This window comes from Microcaecilia unicolor, chromosome 13 (genome assembly GCF_901765095.1).
Source record: "Microcaecilia unicolor chromosome 13, aMicUni1.1, whole genome shotgun sequence".
Taxonomy (NCBI): domain Eukaryota; kingdom Metazoa; phylum Chordata; class Amphibia; order Gymnophiona; family Siphonopidae; genus Microcaecilia; species Microcaecilia unicolor.
The window spans coordinates 70,488,450-70,509,756 of NC_044043.1; the positions used below are offsets into that span (position 1 = coordinate 70,488,450).

Here is a 21,307-nt window from a genome sequence, read left to right on the forward strand (position 1 = left end):
ACGTCTTCCCGTACTTACCTTAATCTACACCTCCCCAACTGCAAAGGTATTTCCTTCTACGCATCCAATTTTTCCTTTTTAGGTAGCCAGCTTTGGAATACTCTACCAAGACCTATCTGTACCATTAACGGCCTTTTGCCCTTCAGAAAAGCGCTGAAGACCCATCTCTTCAAGACAGCCTACCCTAATCATTCAACCTAACCAAAACTTGCCCACATGACAATAGTTATACATTGACCATGTTTCCCATTATCCTTTTTGCTACCCCATATCCATTCCTTTTCATCTTTCTACGCCTACTTCCCAACGCTCATTTCCTTCTGAACCCAATTCCTCCTATGTTCAACTTACTTATCTGTTAACCCCATTAATTTTGCATTTACCACAAACTGTATAGTCTTCTTACGACTTTGTAATTCTTTATATTGTTACTATGTAAGCCGCATTGAGCCTGCCATGTGTGGGAAAGCGCAGGGTACAAATGTAATAAATAAATAAACTGGAGAGACTGAGAGGGTCTCCAGCATACCCTGGCATAGGAGTGTGGTTCATTCCCATCATGATATGCACAAAACCTAACCTATTTGAAGACACTGCTCCACAGATAGTATCAGCACCCCATTTAACTTTCACAGAAAGCTCCAGACTGTTCATTACTGTAGTCACTCTCTAGATAGATAGATAGATAGATTTTTTCCTTGAGACTATTTTAGATCATGTGATCACATGCCCTAGGAAATCAGTAACATAGTAGATGACGACAGAAAAAGACCTGCACAGTCCATCCAGTCTGCCCAACAAGATAACTCATATGTGCTACTTTTTGTGTATACCGTACCTTGATTTGTATCTGTCTTTTTCAGGGCACAGACCGTATAAGTCTGCCCAGCACTAATCAGTAAGGTGCTCCACCACCATAAATATGGCAGCACCCTGTACTTCCCACAAATCCCCTCCCAATAGTGTTTAAACAATATGAGATCACTTCTTACATGCTGAAAAAGGTTCCTTTCATTCAGACCTGTCTCCCCGTCTTGATTTACATTGTTCTGGTCTTAGATAAATTGTACCCTGGACCTTATCAGTCAGGAGAAAATCTCACCTGGCTTGAACTTGTTTCCTTTGTTTAGAGGAAAGGTCAAATGTTAACACTTTTAGCCCAGAACCATCAGCAAAATTGCCCAAACCTCAGCAGTGTAATGTGGCAGCACACATCTTTATAATGAAAGCAAAGCCCTAGTACACCAAATTCCAGAAACATGTATAAACTTTAAAATAAATCCACATGAAAAAGGGTTTTAATTGGGTCCAGACTGTAGCCAAAGAGTCTTTTTTTTCATGACAGGTTGGCGAGGTGGAGAGGGTTGCAATAACTATTTGATGACTCATACCCTACTACATGGCAATTTATATATTTAATATTGAGTTTTATTAACCACCTTTACGAAGAGGTTCAGTCAAAGTGGTGTCCAGCAGGTACAGTTTGACATAAAACTTACACTTTGGTTAACAGCATAACGACAGTAAAAATACCAAAAATGAGCATAAATCCAATGGTAAACTTAGAGATAGCAAACTGAATCCTAGCAATAGGACTAAAATATCAAGTATATAAACATTTAACAGTACTGCAAAAGAATCGTACAACAGAAATATGATTTTGAGCCATTCCATCTTTCAACCAGGCATTTCATTGGACAGGTTTTGCTACTGTATCTGTAGCAAAACTGTTACCAGTCTTTGGCTAATTCAAAAACATCAGAGCTCATTACACTCTCAGTCAAAATGGATTAAGGAAAACCTTATTCTTTTCCACGAAGCTGAACCTTATCCAGAGAGTGGAGCTGACTAACAACAGCTGAGGGTGTGGCAAGGGTACCAGAGGGCAAAGCATCCAGTCATAGAAAGAGGATGACATATTGTTCCATCTCTGTATCACTCCAGAAGCAGCTAAATGTATTTCCTACAACTGCAGCACTAATACCTTGTCGTGAACTATTAATACATTTATTCACCAGCTAAATTAAAAGTCAGCCATGTTCTCCATTAATATTGCTTTTTTGATAGTGTCCCTCTGAGACCTTGCATTCTGTTTTCCCCATAATATTTACTACCAAAGCTAGTCTAAATTATATTTTCTTTCCCTTTCTGGGGAGGTCATAAATGTCGAGAGGATTCTAGAAAAGGAAATTAACTCATAAAAAGGACAAAGCTACACTGCCTTTCCTGCAACCCCCCTTGTCTTTGCTCCTGCACACGGTGCCATGCAAGACGCTTCAGTCGAATATTCTGCAATCAGCCTGTTCTCGAGGAGGCAGAAGGCTGGACTCCGACTACCGCACGAATGAATGAGCCACACGCTCTAGAATCAGGGCTCTCTCATCCCCCGAGATCCCGAGTATTTTGCAGTGGTCGGAGAAATGGAGAAATTGTCTTGTTTTGGCTGCAAGCCTGGACTGAGTTTATTTATAGTTTTGAATTCTGCTTGCTCTTCCCTTCAGTAAGCCAGTCAAGTCCGTGACTTCACTGCACCCTCCCTCTCTAACAAAGCCCAGCGCTGGCTCCCATCTATTGTGCTATTTGCTAAAATCAGAAGCTGTGCTCCGATTAGAGACCATCACTTAGAAGCCCGGTTTTTTAATTTCTGAAGATCTCTTTGGAAAAAAAAATGAACGTCCCCTTACGTCATGCAAAACTGATGTAATAATGCCTTTACAAAAAATATCACAGATATTATATAGATAGGTATGGAAATACGAGTGCCACGATTTTAGCATTTTCCAGCGGGCTACCCTTTTGTACTTTTGCATTCCAACGCCTGCTTTAATCGTAACGCTAACGATTAGCGCGGAATAGATACAGGCTATAAACCGAACAGCGCTAGCGGAGGATTTATCGCATCTCCCCTTTGCGCTAATCGCTCAGCTGCACGTCCGCTTTCATCCCCAGCACAGAAAGATTTGCTGCGAAACGCAACTAATTCAAGGCACAGGCTCATCCAAGAGGGCGGGCGGGGGTCCCCGGTGCACCCCTTCCCCCACCGGCGCTCGCTCTCTTTCATTCATTCAGCTCTCGACTGGGGTTCATCCCCATTACGCTAATCGCCTCCCTATATTCCGCAGCGTTAGGCGTGAAACAGCCCCCGCTTGGATGGATCTTTTTTCCTATCCCCAACTTGATAACGCGATTGACAAATAAGAGTTACATTTCCCCGCTCCAGCCTCGTTCTCTGTAGGACTCATCAACCTTTTGTTAGGAAGCTACCCTATAAACATATTTTTCCTACATACTTGAGTGCAACAGCCGACTATACTAGAGAACAGATCATGGGCGTGTAAATGGCATTCAATTATCCAAAATGCACGCGTTTTCCGCACGGCTAGACTGGAAAGGCTTGCTTGCACCCTGTCACCCACCCACCTCCTTCACTAGCCCCCGACGGCCATCAAGACTACCCGCCGCCTTCTTACCGGAATCGGGGCGAATCCTTGATGCATTCTTCGAAATCCACGGTCATGATTACAGATCTGCCCGTCCTTAGCCAGTGTTAATTGCAGCAGCTCATCGCCTGCGCCTGCACAAGGATGAATAAATGCCAGGGCACCAGGTGCCACCCTAGCCTCCACGCACGGCTCACTCGGGGTTACCAGAAGGAGCAGAACCCGTGCACGGAGCGCGGATAGTGGCAACAATTCACTTGCTACCTCCAGCTGCCGGGATGCAAAGAGGGAATGAGATCAGCAAAGGCAAAGCTGCCAACCCCCGTCTAGAACAGCAGAAATCCAGACTGTCAGACTCAGGGAGCATCCCCAAATTGCCTGTCTCCGTCTAGAATAGTAGAAGCCCGATCTGTCAGGTTCAGGGATCATCCCCAAACTGCCTGCCCACGTCTGGAACTGCAGAAATCTAGCCTGGTCAGGCTCAGGGAGCATCCACAAATTGCCAGCCACAGGCTACAAGAGAAGAAAAAAAAGCAGCAAGTCGTGCTCAAGAAGCATCCACAAGCCTTCAGCGCCTATCCTTACACATTATAATAGTGGAATTAGAAAAAGTACAGAGAAGGGCAAAGAAAATGATAAAGGGGTTAAGACGACTTCCCTATGAGGAAAGGCTAAAGCGGCTAGGGCTCTCCAGCTTGGAGAAGAGACAGGTGAGGGAAGATATGGTAGAGGTCTATAAAATAATGAGTGGAATGGAACAGGTAGAAGTGAATGCTTATTTACTCTTTCCAAAAATACCTGGACTAGGGGGCACGCAATAAAGCAATTAAGTAGTAAATTTAAAACAAAGTGGAGAAAATGTTTCTTCACTCACTTATAATTCAACTCTGGAATTCATTGCCAGAGAATGTGGTAAAAGCAGTTATCTTAGCAGAGTTTTAAAAAGGTTTGGATACCTTCCTAAAAGAAAAGTCCATACGCCATTATTAAGTTGGACTAGGGAAAAACCTGCTGCTTATTTTTAAGATAAGCAGCATAAAATCTATTTTACTGTTCTGGGATCTTACCAGGTACTTGGGACCTGAATTGTCCACTGTTGGAAACAGGATGATGGGTATGATGGACCTTCAGTCTGTCCCAGTATGGCAACACTCATGTTCGTAATTCTATTGCCATCCAGTAGGTATCCAGCACTGTACATTTCTAATAATAGTAACAGGGCTGGCCGAAGAGTATCGGGTGCCCTAGAAGAACCTTTAGGCATGCACCCCTGCCCCCAGGGGCAGCTCAAAACCATTCCTACCCTCCCCCTCCATTAATCCAGCAAATCCCCCTTCCTCCCACTCAAGACAGCCAGCATCCTCCCTTCACCTTCCTACCTGTGTCTTTGGAGCAACTCAGGAAGAGCTAGGGCAAGAGCGGCAAGGTGGGGGTAGATGTTAGACACGGGCCTAGAGGAGGGAAATGGATGTGGGATGCTGGACCCGGGGGAGGGCATAAGAAATGACGCTGGGACCTGATGGAGGTAGGAAAGGAACAGGAGACACTGAACTCCGGCACAGGGTTTTCCAGTAGTGGCCCAGCGCTGCCACATCTCACCCTCCCCTTTATGTATTTCATGTTAGGGGGGAAGGAAAGGACTCAGCAGTGAGCGAGACCTGCGTTGCCACTGAGTACCAATTGGTAGGGCGATGGGGGCAGCAGTGGAAAGGAAAAAAGGGGTAACATTTGCTTCAGGACCAAAGTAAAGAAGGGGAGGTGAAAGGATGCTCTTCTGCCACACCACAGCCCCTAAATGCTGCTACTACCCTAGGTGGATGCTAGGCGGATGCCTAGTCCACCTAGCAGCAGAGCTGGCCTTGAGTAATAGGAGGTATTTCTCCCCCCACCCCCTTATATATTGGCTAAATGCTGTAAATTTAATAGCACTCGCTTTTCATAACCTGGGCAAATATTTTCTTTTTCTGTTGGTCTTTGGCACTGGGGTATTTCACCCTATTGCTACAACTGTTACTTTATAGTGTTAGTAGAGTAACTTGAAATACATAGCACTGTGCAAATATGCACATAAAAGACAAGCCTTGCTCTATGAGGCTTACAACCTAATCATGAACAAACATAAGAAACTTTGGGAATTTCATTTAAGAAAATGGTTAAAAACCAATATGTTCAGGAGAACCAGTGATTAAATTTTAAACCAGCATAAAAAAAAATAGATGGATTGTGGCCTTAAGCGATATGAATCCTGGAGGGAAATTTTAGACCAGCTTCACCCTCTCCACCTCAACCTACTGTAGTACTTTTACTGCTGATTACACAGTATAACAAAAAAAAAAGACTACAAATCCCACAATGCAATAGGACTCATGATTTTTGTATGGTGCATACGTGAAGTACGAAAGTATATAATGAACAGTCCCTACTCGTTAGCGCCTAAAATCTAGGGGTCACAAACAAGGCATATAACGCAAAACAAATACAAGACTACCTCTTTTTTTTTTTTTTTTAAGACTATCTCTTTAGGGCTTTTTAACGCTTTGCATGAAAACAATACTTACCAGCACTCCCTCAGTAGGCATCCCAAGGTCCGCCCCCTGAACCTCAAACCGCGACGCCCACCAAGTGAGGACCCAGGCCAGGGCACTATCTCCTGTCTATTGTAGTGCCTGAAACGTTTGAATGAACTTTCCCTTCAGCCACAGTAGCCTTTTAGCATAGAACGGGCTCAGGAAGATTATTTCATTTGGCCGCGACTGGAAGGAAAAAGAGGGAAAGGAGCCAGTAGATAGCAATGCTGAGTTCAGGGCAAGGAGGTTAGGAAGGCGGAACTTTAGGATACCGGCGGCGAGGGTCTTTTGTTGTGTGCGTCTACTATACTGCAAAAATCTTGTGTAGCCACCACTTACTCTGTGTGCGTTTTGCCTTTGCCTCTTGGCAGTTCCGTGGTGACTTTGCTCGTTCTCTACCACCTTATTTAAAAAAAAAAAATAATAATAAAAAAATGAACCTTGCCCGAGTTCGATACTTAATATTTTTTCAGTATTGTGGAACGAAATATAGGTAGGTGTTTCATGATTTCTCTGTATCACCTAAGACAAATTAAGTTTCTACATTGCTTTTGGCACGACAGTCAGGTAAAATGTAAGTCTTTTGAACGCACATCCCGATACGTGATAGTACTTGTAGTTTCTGATTCTACCCGCTGAAAACTCGGCTGTTACTAAAATGTAGTGGTTGAGTAGTAGGACTGGTTTAAAATCGCCTTCTTGGCAGCTTTGACTTGTTTACTGCCTTTCTGCCCCAAATATCACAAGAATCGGTGCAATATACCTGACCCTTGTTCTTAACGTGGCCTGAAGTGTGCAGAACATCAAGTGAGTGTGGGACAGTTAAGGCAAAGGCAGGGAGAGGCGCAGAGAGAGCAGTTGCAACGCCGTTCTTTCTTTTACTGATTTGGCATTATATGGTGTCCAACGCCTGGTCTGCTGATAGTGTTTGGAATTCTGGAATACTGTTTGGATAGTGCTGCCACTTTTGTTGGGCGAACACTTTTTGAAGATGCAAGTCTTTGCTTACCAAAAGGACTTTAGTAGTTCCAGTGTAATGAGAAGGCTATCTGTGTACAGACTCTTCTTAAAAATAAAATCTGTGGTGGTATTTTGCTTCCTGAAAGGTAATGTTCAAATCATACAACCGTTTGTGAAATTGTCAGGATTACAAAGAGTGCAAAGATTCTGCCTTTTAACAGCAGAGCTACACTGGATTAACAAGTGTCAAAACATAAACATCTCAAGGGACTGCATTAATTAAGACCAATTATAAATCGGAAATCTTCATTCTGAATAGCATTTCCTGAGAAAGATAAGTGGGTATGAGTGCAATTCCCTATCTTACAATAACATTTGATGGCGATATTTCTGGCATAAATGTAACTAAATTTGTACTTTGGTTTGTTCTAACTAAAGTGTGAGGAGTCATCCTCTTTGAGGCATTACCTTTCTTCCGCTTTCTTAAAACAGGTATTTTCTGTTATGTTTTAGAAGTACAAACTGTTTATAGAATGCAGATAAATGTTTACAGTGAAATAAGACGTTAGGATAAATCAGACCGAATTAGAGTACCAGCAGTAAATCTGTGAATGTTAGGATATAATGGAAAAAACATAATTCAGTAACCCAGACTACTTGAAATTTAAGGGGTTTAATCATAATGATCCCATGCCTTTTTAGGTTTTTTTTTCTCCTGACAATTGTAGGTTTATTTGGGAAATATCACTACACAGATGTGTTAGCTCGCAGATTTGTCAGGAAATGACCTCACATTCATGTAATACATGTCTGCTAGGAGAATGAATAGGTGACCTGCAAATAGAAATGTAAAATATTTTCATATTTATGTTTGTGAAAAGCAGAAGGAACACTAGGGGAGATATGACAGAGAAATTTAAAATATTTTCAAGGTATAAATGCACAGGAAATAGATTTCTTTCAGTGGATAGGAAGCTCTGAGATGTGGATAGGAAGCTCTGAGATGAGGCAGAGCTCATAGGATGAGGGTGAAAGAAGATTAGTCCTGAAACTATTTCTTTACAGAAATGGCAGTGGATGCATGAAACAGCATCCCTTACACTTCCTTCCGCACTCTGCATTCTCTTGATTCTAATTGCCTTGTGCTTCCCTCCCCTAAGCACAAGCAGGCCCTCTATGTGTCCACCTGGAGTTCTGCCTTTTATTTCTTAGGCCCCGCCCACTGGAACAGTTTACCCACAGATATCAGGATGAAGCTCTCTTTGGTCAATTTTAAGAAACGACTGAAAGCCTACTACTTGAACGTAGGAATAGCCGTACTGGATCAGACCAGTGGTCCATCTGGGCCAGTGTCCTGCTTCCAGCGGTGGCCAGTCCTGGTCACAGGTGCCTGACAAAATCCCAAAGAGTAGCAACATTCCATGCTACCAATCCCAGGGCCAGCAGTGGCTTCCCCTGGACTTTTCCTCCAGGAATTTGTCCAAGCCTTTTTTTTTAAAAACCCAGTTATGCTAACTGCTGTTACCCCATCCTCCAGAAATGAGTTCCAGAGCTTAACTATTCATTGAGTGAAAAAAATATTTCTTCCTATTTGTTTGAAAAGTATTTCCATGTAACATCATTTGAGTGTTCCCTAGTCTTTGTACTTTTTGAAGGGGTAAAAATCGATTCACTTCTACCCCGAGTAGCCTTAAATTTTAAGAAGTGTGAGCAGGAGGAACTGGATATCCGATCTATATAAGTTGGTGTTTGAATTAACTGTGGGTTTTCATCTGTGCTTCCTCAGTTGTGAGTGCAGAAAAGTTCCAGTTGGTTTTAAGTTGCTTCATGGTGTGGAAGTCTGATGCCTTACTTGCCCGGCCCTCCAGCCTTAAGGTTGGTCCTGGCCCTTGTCCCACCAAATCAATTCATGTGTCCTTCTCCTACCATACTAGGCAGCTGCCTAGCTCACCTATACAATAAGAGGACTTACACACACAATGCATGTGATTTGATATCTTCTAACAATTATCCCAGGATGATGCTGAATGTTCCTGACCATTCTGGACCTTTCTTCAGATGTCATTTTGTCACACTTTTCATTACAAACATGTGTCATCCGCTATTACAAACGTATCATTGGTTGCCGATCCATTATCGCATACTTACATTCAAGGCCCACAGGCTTGGTCTCCCTCACTGTCTCGCTTCTCTCACAATCCCATACTCACCAGCTCGACTCCTCCGCTCAATAAACAACAATCACAGCTTAGTCTTACCTGGCCCTAAACTAACTCAAGTGGAATCTACTTGTCGCCTTGCCTTTTCTTTGCTGCCCCCTCCAACTGGACTCCCCCTCCCTCTAGACGTCTGTTCAGAAACTTCATTTTAAAAATGTCAAATCTAGATTAAAGTCCTGGCTGTTTCCCAAGGCTTTGACTGCTGCTGTCCACTTCCCTATCCCCCTATTTAATCCATTTCCACCTTCTCTTCTTTTCCTTCTTTGCACTGACTTTCCCTCCCCCCCCCCCCCCCCCCCCCCCTCACACTTTTCCTCTCATCCCTGTGGATGCTTGATCTATCCACTTTCCTATGAATTTTGTAGTTCCTTTTCTTTTCTAATGTTTGGATTATTGTAAACCGCTGAGATTTGCTGGTACGTCAAGCTCCATCTCTGGCCGTCTTCAAATCTAGTCTAAAAGCCCACCTTTTTGATGCTGCTTTTAACTCCTAACCCTTACTCACTTGTTCCGTACCCTTATTTTATCATCCCCACCTTAGTAATTCTCTTCTCTTATTTGTCCTGTTTGTCTGTACTGATTAGATTGAAAGCTCTGTCAAGCAGGGACTGTCTCTTTGTGTCCAGTGTACAGCGCTGCTGCGTATGTCTAGTGGCGCTGCAGAAATGATAAGTAGTAGTAGTAGTAGTCTTTGGGATTCTGGAATCTTGCTACTCTTTGTCCTTATCCCTTATTTGCCCTGTTTGTCTGTCCTGATTAGATTGAAAGCTCTGTCGAACAGGGACTATCTCTTTATGTCCAGTGTACTACGCTGCGTCCATCTAGAAGCACTATAGAAATAAGTAGTAGTGGTAATAATAGTCTTTGGGATTCCGCACAAAATCTTGCTACTCTTTGGGATTCCGGAATCTTGCTACTCTTTGTCCTTATCCCTTATTTGTCCTGTTTGTCCTAATTAGACTGTAAGCTCTGTCGAGCAGGGACTGTCTCTTCATGTCCAGTGTACAGCGCTGCGTATGTCTAGTAGCGCTACAGAAATAATTAGTAGTAGTAGTACTTCCAGATGACTTTTCACCCTACTCTTAGTTAGCTAGCTCCTGTTGGTATTGCACTTGGAATACCCCCCTTTTTTCCCCCCTTTTTCTGTCTATTCCTTCACTCCCTTTTCTCCAGATTCATATTCTTTTGTGCCCTAGATGTATGGTTGTGTTCTTTACTATCAAAATTGGCATTCTTTTCTTGAAGATTTTATGTTTTTAGACTTTATTGTTAACTGCTTTGATTTTTTTTACTTAGTAAAAGCAGTATATGAAGTTGGAAAATAAACATAAATAGAAAATCAGAGTTGTTATGACATGCTGAGGCCTGTTTTTACCGCAGCATAGTGAAAGGACCCCTTAATGATGTGGTTTACAAGTACTGCTGGTGGGAAGGGGACAGGTTTTTTTTTGTTTAAAACTTTTTATTTATAGCAGGGTAGTCAACCTTGGTCAGTGAGGGCCACAGCCCAGTCAGGTTTTCAGGATTTCCCCAACAAATATTGTAGGGGTCTTTGGCTAGCAATTCAGGTTTATGCATTGGTAAGGTTCCAGTTCTCCACCAAGAAAAGGAAGTTCTCCTTCAGGATGGGTCTGCAATTCTGGATAGCCCAAGAGGAGTTAGTGTATCTATTATATACTGCTGATTGCTCCCAAGGTCCCAATTCTGGGCCACTGTCCCACTCAGGGTGAACAAACAAGTTTATCATCTAATCATCAGCAAGACTCTGTATACTTTGATTAGTTTGTGAAGTCCACAAGATAAGCTCCAAACCCTGGATTCCTTCCGTAGCAACTTATAATCCAGGGATATTAATTGTCCATAAGTCTATGCAAATCAGGTTTGGAAAAATCCAGTACTTTCTTAGTCTCTTCTCTTGTTTGGACTCTCCCAGCTTTATAAGTTCTAGGGACCCCTGACAGCTCCTCCCCTCAGGGTGGTTTTCTTACATAACATGCACTACCAACTGCCCCATAGCTGTTAACCAGAAAGTTGTAAGTTGTGAGTAGGAAAAGGGAATTCCTAAATACCTGCTACATTTCTGTACTTTGGGGTTCTACTCCATTGGCTGCGTTGGAGCAGTCCATAAACTCTGCTTCTGACATTTGATCCTCCCCTTGTATTTCAGGTCCCTCCATTTCCATTGGAGTCATTTCCTCCAGCCTTTCAGGTACTGTTAGAAATTCCACCCCCTTGGAGCTATTATATACTGTCTGCAGATCCAGGGGGGCTCATCTTCTTCAAGGCTTCTCCCTTCACTAACCCTATCCCTGCAATGTCTCCTGGGCATCTGTGACTTCCTTCTGCTTCCCTCCCCTCCAGTCTGAGAATTCCTTGTCTACTGGTGACTTGGTGTTTTAGGAACCCCTGCTCTTCCTGGGAAAGGGATGTTGGTGTCAGATTCATGGGCTAGGGCATGGGCATCCTCCTGAATATGATATTATGCATGAGATCTATTCGCATACAATGGAGGCAGTAGATCTCATGCATATCCATTGGCGAAATCCTGAAAACCCTACTGGGTTGTGGCCCTCGACTGAGGTTGCTTACCCTTGATTTACAGCAATTTTAAAATTAACATCCAAAAGAAAAACTTTGAATGATAAATACAATAAATCAAAGAAAAAATCACAATCAATCTTTCACCCACGATATTTAGAGAGCCCTGGAGAGAAAAAAATATTACAAAGAAAATAACTATGAGAAGGAGCCAGAGAAGTACTACGTCATCTGGTTAAGGACACTCATGGGATTTAACAAACGACTACTGTTAACTCTCTCACTAACAAAAATTCCACTGGCCCTTTAGGGTCACAGAATCATGAATGATTCCCCACCTAGCATTATAAACCACCTACAGGGGAATTTCAAAATAAATGAAGCCCCCGGCACAAGAACCCAGAATTTAAAGCGAAGAAGGCCCTGCGTCTGGCTTGAGGTCAATCTAGACTTATTGGGAAATCTCAAATATGCAGTCCCAAAAACTGCTCAGCCATGTGTCTAACATATGGTCTTAGAACAGCATTTCGGTCCACTTTGAAAGCAGAAGTGGCGAGAAGGGTAGTTCTCCCTGTCAATGGTTCTGTCAAAGACTTCAAAAAATCAGTGAAATTCAAGGAATCTCCTTGTTCACCTGGTTGCTGACCCACTGTACCAGAACTTCCAAGGAAGGAGATTTTAGACTGTTCCTGAATTTGTGTCAACCTCATCCCAATGCATTATGGGATCTGGAGCTTTGATTTCAGTGGGTAGAATCAGGGATTACAAAGTACCACGCTGCTTTGGGATGTGAGTTTGAAACCAGGACGGGCCAGAGTGTGACCCTCCTGGAACTGTATAATGTGGCAGTTCTTTTGCACCCAAACTCCCCACTTCAGATTCAGTCAAATATGCAGCTTGGAAAATTGGAGGGAGATTTAAGAGAAATTTTGGCTGTGAGAGCTGATAAATACCTTTGCAGCATATCCACAGTAGGGTTTCCAACTAGATCCAGATTCGCTCGACATGATCGATCCAGTCTTTGGCTTACCCCATTACATGCAGGAACTTATGATTCTGATTTCCCCATTAGATTCCCTAAGAAAAGCAAGGTTACAAGTCCCTACATGAATTAGGGTAAGCCCAAGACTGGATCAACCCAGTCTGGTGAATCTGAATTCAGTTGAGAACCCTAATCCACAGGAGAGAGCAAGGGGGATTTGGGAAAATTCAAAAATCTTAAATTATTCTTTCTATCCTACTTGATTGTAAGTTCACTGTCTGAGAATTGGCCTCCCTTGAAGTTGCCAAAAGTAGTTAGTCCCTACAGAAATCAGTGTTTCCAGGGATGGTTTTAGGTCCAGAAAGGAACATGCACATAGATTGCATTTTCAAATCTATGCATGTTATGTTTTATGAAAAATATACCCGCAGAAGTACATTTCCAAAGTGAAAGAGCACATGTGTACCTTTACTTTGAAAATTGGGACAAGTACCCATGGAGTTTATCCCAAAACAAAGAGTTAGAAAAATGCCCCCGAAGTGACATCTGATGCAGGTACTCTCTACATGGTCTCATTTTCGGGATGTTCACAATGAATAATCATTAGATGCATTTCCCTATGTATAGCCTAAGAACAAGGCCAATTTGGGTCTGGTTGTCAAGGTAACCAAACTAATCATTTGCTGCTTTTGAGGGTCAGAGCACAGACCCTACTGGACTAGTGGCTGGAGGAAAAGCAACATTAACAATAACTATAGTTTGCTTTCTTGGCTGCAGTTGACCAGTCATACTCTGCTTTTGGGGTAAATGGAAAGAGCTGTGGGAGAAAATAGGGAAAGTGTAGAAGCAACACTTGGTGTCTTTCTAATTTGAATGCATTGAGGACTCATTGTATTGATTCCTGTACACTGGGTGGGAAAGAAACGAGCAGAATTGCTAAGCATGTTCACTTCACAAAAACTGAATGCAACGAAATAAGGAGAGCAGTTAGCATGATGGCTCCCTGATGAGAGCTGAGTGGGAAGAAGGAAACAGAGAGATCAGACGGGGTAGAATGAAAAATGGAACATAGACACCCCATAGGTGTTTCAACTCTGATTCTCATCTCAGGCCCAGAGGATATGAGGATGTTGCTTTAGCAAATCCTTCCTAGAAGCTTAGAGAAACTTTTGGTGTACAACTTGTGCTTCTTGGATCTGTTTTATTTGAATGTGAAAAGACTTTAGATAAGATTGCAGAAGTGAAATGAATTTTGCTATCTACATGCTGCAAGAACCACATTTTGGGATCAAATCCCGCCCTTTCTTTCACAAATTTCTTAACCAGAAAAGCTTAGACATAAACAGAAGTCTTCCCTCACCTCCAGGTAAATCTTGACAAGTGTATGCTGTTGAAACCCTACTGAAGTCAGCATTCATAAACCTTTGGCTCCCAGCTCAGTTATGGTGAAGGGAGACCGAATGTTTGATGCTTATATCAATGAAAATGTTGGCTGCAGCATTTTGATTGTCCTTGTGTTGTGATTTTTACAGTAGTCTGCCCTGAGGACCCTCTAGACTAGAAATTACTTTGAGGTTTGAGATGCACAGAATCCGTGAGTTCAGTGGGTCTAATTTAAATTAAAATTTGCTAATTTGCATATGTCAGTTATCCCAACAACTGAATTCATTTGTGGTCCTCAAGGGCCAGTGTTAGCTGCCCTTGCAAGTCTGTAGGACATTTCTCTTTTGGTGTTGCGTAACGTTTAGTGGCTAAGTCATACTTCCCGGAAGTGTCCTAGTGACTCTGCATAAGTGAAATAGGAGAGAGGCAATGTCCATCTACAGTAACGGATACAAGCAAAAGAGCAGCAGGAAAGCCAGTTGGCTCAACCCAACTTTTATTGAAAGTAAGCATAAAAAGGTGGTTTACAGGTACATATATGTCCAGACTTCTTTCAACAATTTTTCATTCAGCCTGTCATGTTTTTGATGTGAAACTGTCTGCGTCAGGGCAATTGAAGCTTTCTTGTTAAGTTGCACACCATATATACTAGGAGTGGACAGCCACAGCTCAGTTGGGTTTTCAAGATTTCCTATTTGCATACAACGGAAGCAGTGCATGCGATTGTGGAAATCTTAAAATCCGACTAGGACCATGATTGCCCACTCCTGATATATGCACATCTACATTATGAACAATACCACCGCAATAAAAATTAGTGTGGAGACCCTCACTGGTAATATTTCAATGCAGCTTCTCAATTTCATTTCAGTGTGCCTGTGTACAGTTGGTGTTTTTTATTGTGGATATCCTGCAAACCCATCTGGCTATGGAATTCCCCAGGACACAACTGGGAAGCCCTGACCTGAGCCTTATGCTGCATCTCCTTAATGACTTGCCACCTTCTACAATAAACCTGGAATGTCATTGTTTTCCTCTCTTGGTTTTCAGTGGTGTTATGGAGACACGTGCTGACCAGCCATGTCTTGGGGTTCAGAATTACTTAGAGGTAAGCATTAGCAACTCATAGAAGGGCTTCATTGTCTTCTGATTTCTCGTTACATAAAAGTAAGGGCCCGGTGATGTTGATTCTCCCTGCTGGTTGGCATAGTTGGGGACCTCATTAATGGCTATAAGGTGTACTGTGGACTGTAATGTGTCAGCCTCCTGTTTATGGAAAAGCATTGGAAAATCCTAGTGATAAAAAATAAAGATTTGAATCGATGGAATGAGGATTTTATCATTTTTCTGTTAAAGTGACGACTGTAGTAACTTTCCTTCAAACAGTTCATAGATTACCTAGACAGAAGACTTATTTAAGATCCTGGTTTGTGTCTATGATAGCTGGAAGCTAATCTTGAGCTGGGCCAAACTCCAACCCTTTGTTGCTGCAGCCACTCAGAGAATTATAACCCTCTTTACATATGTTTCATAGTCATTATTTTATTTTGCAAATATGCACTGTGCATTTTCTACATTAATGGTTTCAGGCATTGTGATAAAATGTTAGAAACAAAAAAAAAACTTCCAAACATCTAGTTCGTCATAACATTGACCAGAAGATGTAGACTGAAATTAAAGCAAAAACAGGGATTTTCTATAATATGAACTTTTTAATTTGGTACAACCATGTATGCTGCATGCACGTATCCAAGCCAAATGTACTCAGCAAATCAAAATGCCTCCTCAGTCCTACCAAAGTTGGAATTCCTTCATTGCGTTGTCCCTCCCTCCCGTTTCTGAGGATTAGCAGAGATAATGTATCAGATGCATTGGTAGAAATCGGTGACAGAGCTGCTACAGACGCCCTTAAGAATATGCGGGTGTCTCTAGCGTTTAGCACACGTTACAAATGCTAGCGTGCCTTTGTAAAAGATCCCCTCTATTACTTGCCTGGTGCTTCTGGCTTGTATGAGGCGCCACCAGCGCATCTGATACATTATGTATTTATGTAACCCCAGGGTGAAATGTGCAGCAAGGTTCTTCCCAGTGGCAGGGAACAGAAGAGAATTCTATAAATAGCACTCAAAAATGGTGCCGGAAAAGATTGGCACCAAGCGTTATTCTCTAAAGTGCATGTACCCATTATTGAATACCTCTTGATGTTGGTTTCCACGCTCAGCTCTGAGCGCTAGACTTAAGCCTTCTGGGCCCAGCGTGCAACTTATTGTAATGCCCTGACCTACCCATGCCCCTCCCATGTCCATACCCCCTTTTAGGTTGCATGCAATAGGATGTACCCAGTGTTATAGAATAGCTTGCAGCGAGATGCATGTGTAAATCCTAATTGGATGCATGTGTAAATCCTAATTGGTGCCTATTAATGTCAGTAATTGGTTAACATCCAGTTATTGCTTGTTAATGGCTCGTTAGCCAATTAAGTTTTATTTATTTGCTGCATTTGTGTCCCACATTTTCCCACTTCTATGCAGGCTCAATGTGGCTTACATTATGCCGCAATGACAATCGTCATTAACGGTGTGAGAAGAGCAAAGTATTAATACAATTAAGGTACATTAGATATTAAGAAAATTAGAAACAAAGAAATAATTAATACATCTCAGATATGCAAAATATAAGGTAGAGTATGGTGTTAAATAACAATATGATTAAAGTAGTCAAATTAGGAGTTCAATGTTGATTAGTTTTGATACAGATGTGATAGAGGGTCTTTATGAAGGTTTCTTATTGTAGGTCTCGTTGAATAATTTAGTTTTCAGAGATCTCCGGAAGACTGTCAGATCGTGTGTTGTTTTTAAGGGATTCGGTAGTGCATATCTCGAAAGTGCACCCAGTCTTGGGCGCCATATATAGAATCCAGGGGATAATATCTACCTAGCATAAAGTTATCGCCATAAATTGGGTGGTCTTTCTTCAGTCCACAGCAGAGGTTCTCAACCCAGACCTCAGGACACATCCAGCCAGCCAGACTCTCAGGATATCCATAATGAATATGCATGAGATAAATTTGCATGCCCTGTCTCCATTGTATGCAGATCTCTCTCATGCATATTCATTGTGGATATCCTGAAAATCAGACTGGCTGGGTGTGTCCCATGGACTGGGTTGAGAACCCCTGGTCCATATCAAAAGATTCCCGCCATGACGCCCACATGTTGTATCTGATTAAGAGACATCTCGTTCTGTGTTCGTGTCTTCTTCCACTCTGGAAACATCCCTACTGCAAAGAATTTTAGACATTAACTGAGTGATTTGTTTAACCAGAAATAAAACAGAGAAATGCAATAAATAGGATGTTAAGACTAGAAAGCAGATTTATAAACTTGATCAGAATGTAGCTGGCGACTGCTGTTTACATCATGGCGGATTAGTGCTTGGGATTTTTTTTTTTTAGGCAATTTTCCAATAACAATTCTATGCATTTTTCTTTGGTTTGATTTCCGGCAGATTTTTCTCTGGCCTGAAAAATGCAGCAGTTAAATCTCCTAGTATCCTACAGCAGATGGGGCTGCATGGCCTGACTACTTCTTAAAGAGGAGCAGCTGTGGATCAGCCCCTCATCAGGGCACGCTGCTTCTCTGCTGCAGAGCTGCCAGCTTATTAGGAACTAAAAGAGTCACATCAAGGTCCTGTTCTCACTTTGGACATGCATAAACCAGCATTTAGACAGGTCTATTGCATACAAATCATCTAAATCCCCATTTTAGAAAGCCTGGGTGTATACGTCTAAAACTCAAGTACATGCATATGGCAGAGGGGTGTGGTTTGAGTTGGACAAAAAGTTACGCATGCATTCCCCATTTCAGAAAGGGAATACACATTTATGTCTGCTGATGTCAACATCAGGATTTGCACCTGCTCATGGGGATGTCTAGGTTAGGGAAAGTTTCTCATTTTGTGCAGTGCTCCACTGGATGTATTAGGGGTGGTCACCCCCCAATCCCCTGGTGTTTTTTGCACCCCCTTCCCCTCAGAAAACACAGATGTATATGTTATTAAAATGGCTGATCAACACTTGTATCTGCTGGAACATAGACGTATATATTGCCGTATTGAATGATACTTGTAAAATGGATTTCTACGAGGACAAGCAGGCCTATTTATTCTCACAAGTGGGTAACATGGTGCTGCATTGCACAGTCCGGAGATTCTAAGAAGCTCAAAACAGAGCTTTGTGGAGGACGAGACACGCTTCACCACGCATGCGCTATTGCCTTCCCGCCAGCCGCAAAGGTGCGTCTCCCCGCAGTTCTTTTTTTTTTTTACCGTGGTGAAGAGAGGCAGTGTATTTTCTAGTGTCTCCACATACCTGGTCAAAAGCTTTTTTAGTGGCTTTCAGCTGTTTTCGGGAAGATTTTTTTTTCTTCTACCCATTTTCGAGTCCCTCTTCCCTTACTATTTTTTAGTAATTTTGCTTTTTTTAAGTTTCCTTTATTTTTCAGTCAGTAGGCCACGTTTTCTTCCGGTCGGGTTTTTTCTATTTTTTAAATTTATTTATTTGTTATATTTGTATCCCACATTTTCCCACCTATTTGTAGGCTCAATGTGGCTTACATTGTGCCGTAGAGGCTTTCGCCAACTCCAGTAGAGAAACAAATACAAAGAGTTATTGTGGTCTAATAAGATTCATGTGGTAAAAACATAATGGGGAGTCGTGAAGAGAAGATTTATGCAGAGTCGATTACGAGCTTTGGTTTCGTTGTATTGCAAGGTTTAGGCATTTAAGTTGGGTCGATAGGGTATGCCTTTTTTCTTGGTGCCTTGCTCCTTTTTCTGGCACCATCGAGCTGTTTGATTTCGCTGCGGAAGTTTTTTCAGCCGTGTCATCTAAAGTTCCCAGTGTCTTTAAGCGCTGTATCCAGTGCAGTTGGACCACCTCTAGCGCAGACACCCATTCTTGGTGTCTTCAGTGCTTAGGGTGGAGTGGAGGAGTAACCTAGTGGTTAGTGCAGTGCCCGGAGAACCCGGGGAACTGGGTTCAATTCCCACTGCAGCTCCTTATGACTTTGGGCAAGTCCATTAACCCAGGTACAAAAACATAGATTGTGAGCCCTCTATGGACAGAGAAAGTCCCTGCATTTAAAGTGTATATCTAGTAGTGCTATACAAATGATTAGTAACATAGTAAATGACGGCAGATAAAGACCTGTACGGTCCATCCAGTCTGCCCAATATTAGTAGTTAGGGCCCAACCATAGCCCTGCACAAGAGTACACAGGTGTCCAGAGAGGCTCAACAGGAAAAGGTTTTGGAGCCAGGTCCAAGTCCTCAACACTTGCATCGACATCGGGGTTGGCGTCGTCGACATCAGTGTCGAAGATTGCATCAGCATCGGAAGCATCGGTCCCAGGCATGGCTGCTTCGAGACCTATGGACACAGGGAGCAGTACTGCATCAAGTGGGTCTTCACCTGTCTCAACACTGGCTGCTGGACAGGGCCCCCAGGACCAGCCAGTGTCTGACCTGACCACGAGACGCCATGAGGATTTGATGTCATTCTTGTCGGTACCAAGGTGCATTGCTCCTCTTACTGTACATAGTATCTTCTGTGGAAGGACAGCAAAAAATGTTAGTGTCATTTTTTTCCCTTTCTGGAGTTGAATGTTAGCAAAGAGGGTGCACTCGATAGTACACACATACATGAACCATTACACATTCAGTGCACTATTATTAGAGAATGATAATCTGTCGCAAACAACAGCCCATCCCAAGTGTCTTCTAGACTAGAGGTTCTCAGCCCAGTCCTCAGGACACACCCAGCTAGTCATGTTTTTGGGATACCCACAGTGAATGTGCATGAGATAGATCTACATACAGTGGAAGCAGTATTTTCAAATTTATCTCATGCATATTCATTGTGGATATCTTGAAAATCAGACTGGATTGGTCTGTCCCAAGGACTGGGTTGAACCCTTGTTCTAGACCCATAGTCCCAAAAAGTCTTCCCCCTAGCTCAGATGAGGTTGCCCTGCAGTTGAGATGGCCTCAGCCTTCTGTCAGTGAAACCAAAAGTGGGGCAATAAAGAAATATTTCAGTATATATGAACAACTGAAGGATCTGGTCCAATTTATATTTTTGATACTTTCATTTTGTGCCTTCACTCTATCACATTGGCCTACCGGAGAATCTGGAGAGGGTATAATACGGTAGGTGCTTGGGTTTTAAGTTTACAGCTTCCATAGGCAGAGGACTGGATCTCAACTGAATATAACTTGCCTTGAGCTGCAACTGAAAAGGACATGAGCCAAATCCCCCAAACTCCTCTGGAAATCAGAGAGCAGTGGAGGAGGGTGCTGGAGGGAGTCCCAGTTTTTGGATTCCTACAGAATTTGACACACTCATCACATGCTGATGTTGCCTGTGCGTAAAATCTGGTCTTGATATGATACTGTGCATCCCACAGGCATTATGGCTACAGATGAAATGTTACAGATGAAATGTTTAACCAGTAAAACCTCATTTGAATAATGGACTAAGAAATCAAGAAAAGTGATGAGACTGACAGTTAAATGAAAATGCGGCTCATTAATCTTTGTTGTCTTCATACTGTTTAGCTGAATTATTGGGGGACCATACGTCACCCTTTAACTTTCACTTTGCTATCACATACTGTTCCCTTGGTTTGCAATTATAATAAGTTGGATCTGCAAACATATATGTTTAGGTGCCTGAGAAAGGGCCTCTTAGCAGACCTGAAAGTTGGATCGTTAAGCATTTTGTCTTAACTAACTACTCTTAGTGTGATTTTTAGTTCATTTATATTTGATTCTGCCTGTTATTTTGTAAGGGTCATTCTGTGTAGTTTGAGCAACAGAACTGCAAAGTGAAGCGGAGGTGTTTCTGATTGATTGGTAATCATGTTGGTCGTCATGCATGTGGCAGGGATCTTTAGAAAGGATGTCCAGCTCAGTATATGAAACACAGAAGAGAGGGAATCCAAAAGCACATGAGCGAATGCAAACAACCAAAAAAAGCACAAGGAGCCTTCAAGATGGCGTCTCAACTGTATTTTATTAATCAGATCCAACACAGTCTGTGTTTCGGCTAGAAACGCCTGTGTCAAGGGTCTGACGGTGGTATCAGTTTCCAAGGAAAACAGTCGTCTAATGGGGGATAAAAACCTTGGACGAAAGACGTCAAGTTTTGTTTATTTCCCA

General features: G+C 42.4%; 2 protein-coding genes across 6 annotated transcripts in view; one reads left to right on the forward strand and one right to left on the reverse strand.

The window, feature by feature from the left end:
• Window positions 1-3,795, reverse strand: part of ACAP3 (ArfGAP with coiled-coil, ankyrin repeat and PH domains 3) — a 168,486-nt gene extending 164,691 nt beyond the window's left edge. For all 3 annotated transcript variants that reach the window (XM_030222493.1, XM_030222491.1, XM_030222490.1), the window contains exon 1: window positions 3,471-3,795. In XM_030222493.1, the coding sequence (XP_030078353.1) occupies window positions 3,471-3,517 (47 nt within the window). In that variant the 5' untranslated portion in view covers window positions 3,518-3,795. The remainder of the gene's footprint in view (window positions 1-3,470) is intronic.
• Window positions 3,796-6,175: 2,380 nt separating this feature from the next.
• PUSL1 (pseudouridine synthase like 1) overlaps window positions 6,176-21,307 on the forward strand; it is a 91,594-nt gene continuing 76,462 nt past the window's right edge. For 2 of the 3 annotated variants that reach the window (XM_030222638.1, XM_030222641.1), the window contains exons 1-2: window positions 6,413-6,500; window positions 14,961-15,197. In XM_030222638.1, the coding sequence (XP_030078498.1) occupies window positions 15,018-15,197 (180 nt within the window). In that variant the 5' untranslated portion in view covers window positions 6,413-6,500; window positions 14,961-15,017. Of the gene's footprint in view, window positions 6,501-14,960; window positions 15,198-21,307 lie in introns of all 3 variants that reach the window. The other variant, XM_030222640.1, reaches the window with a different exon arrangement.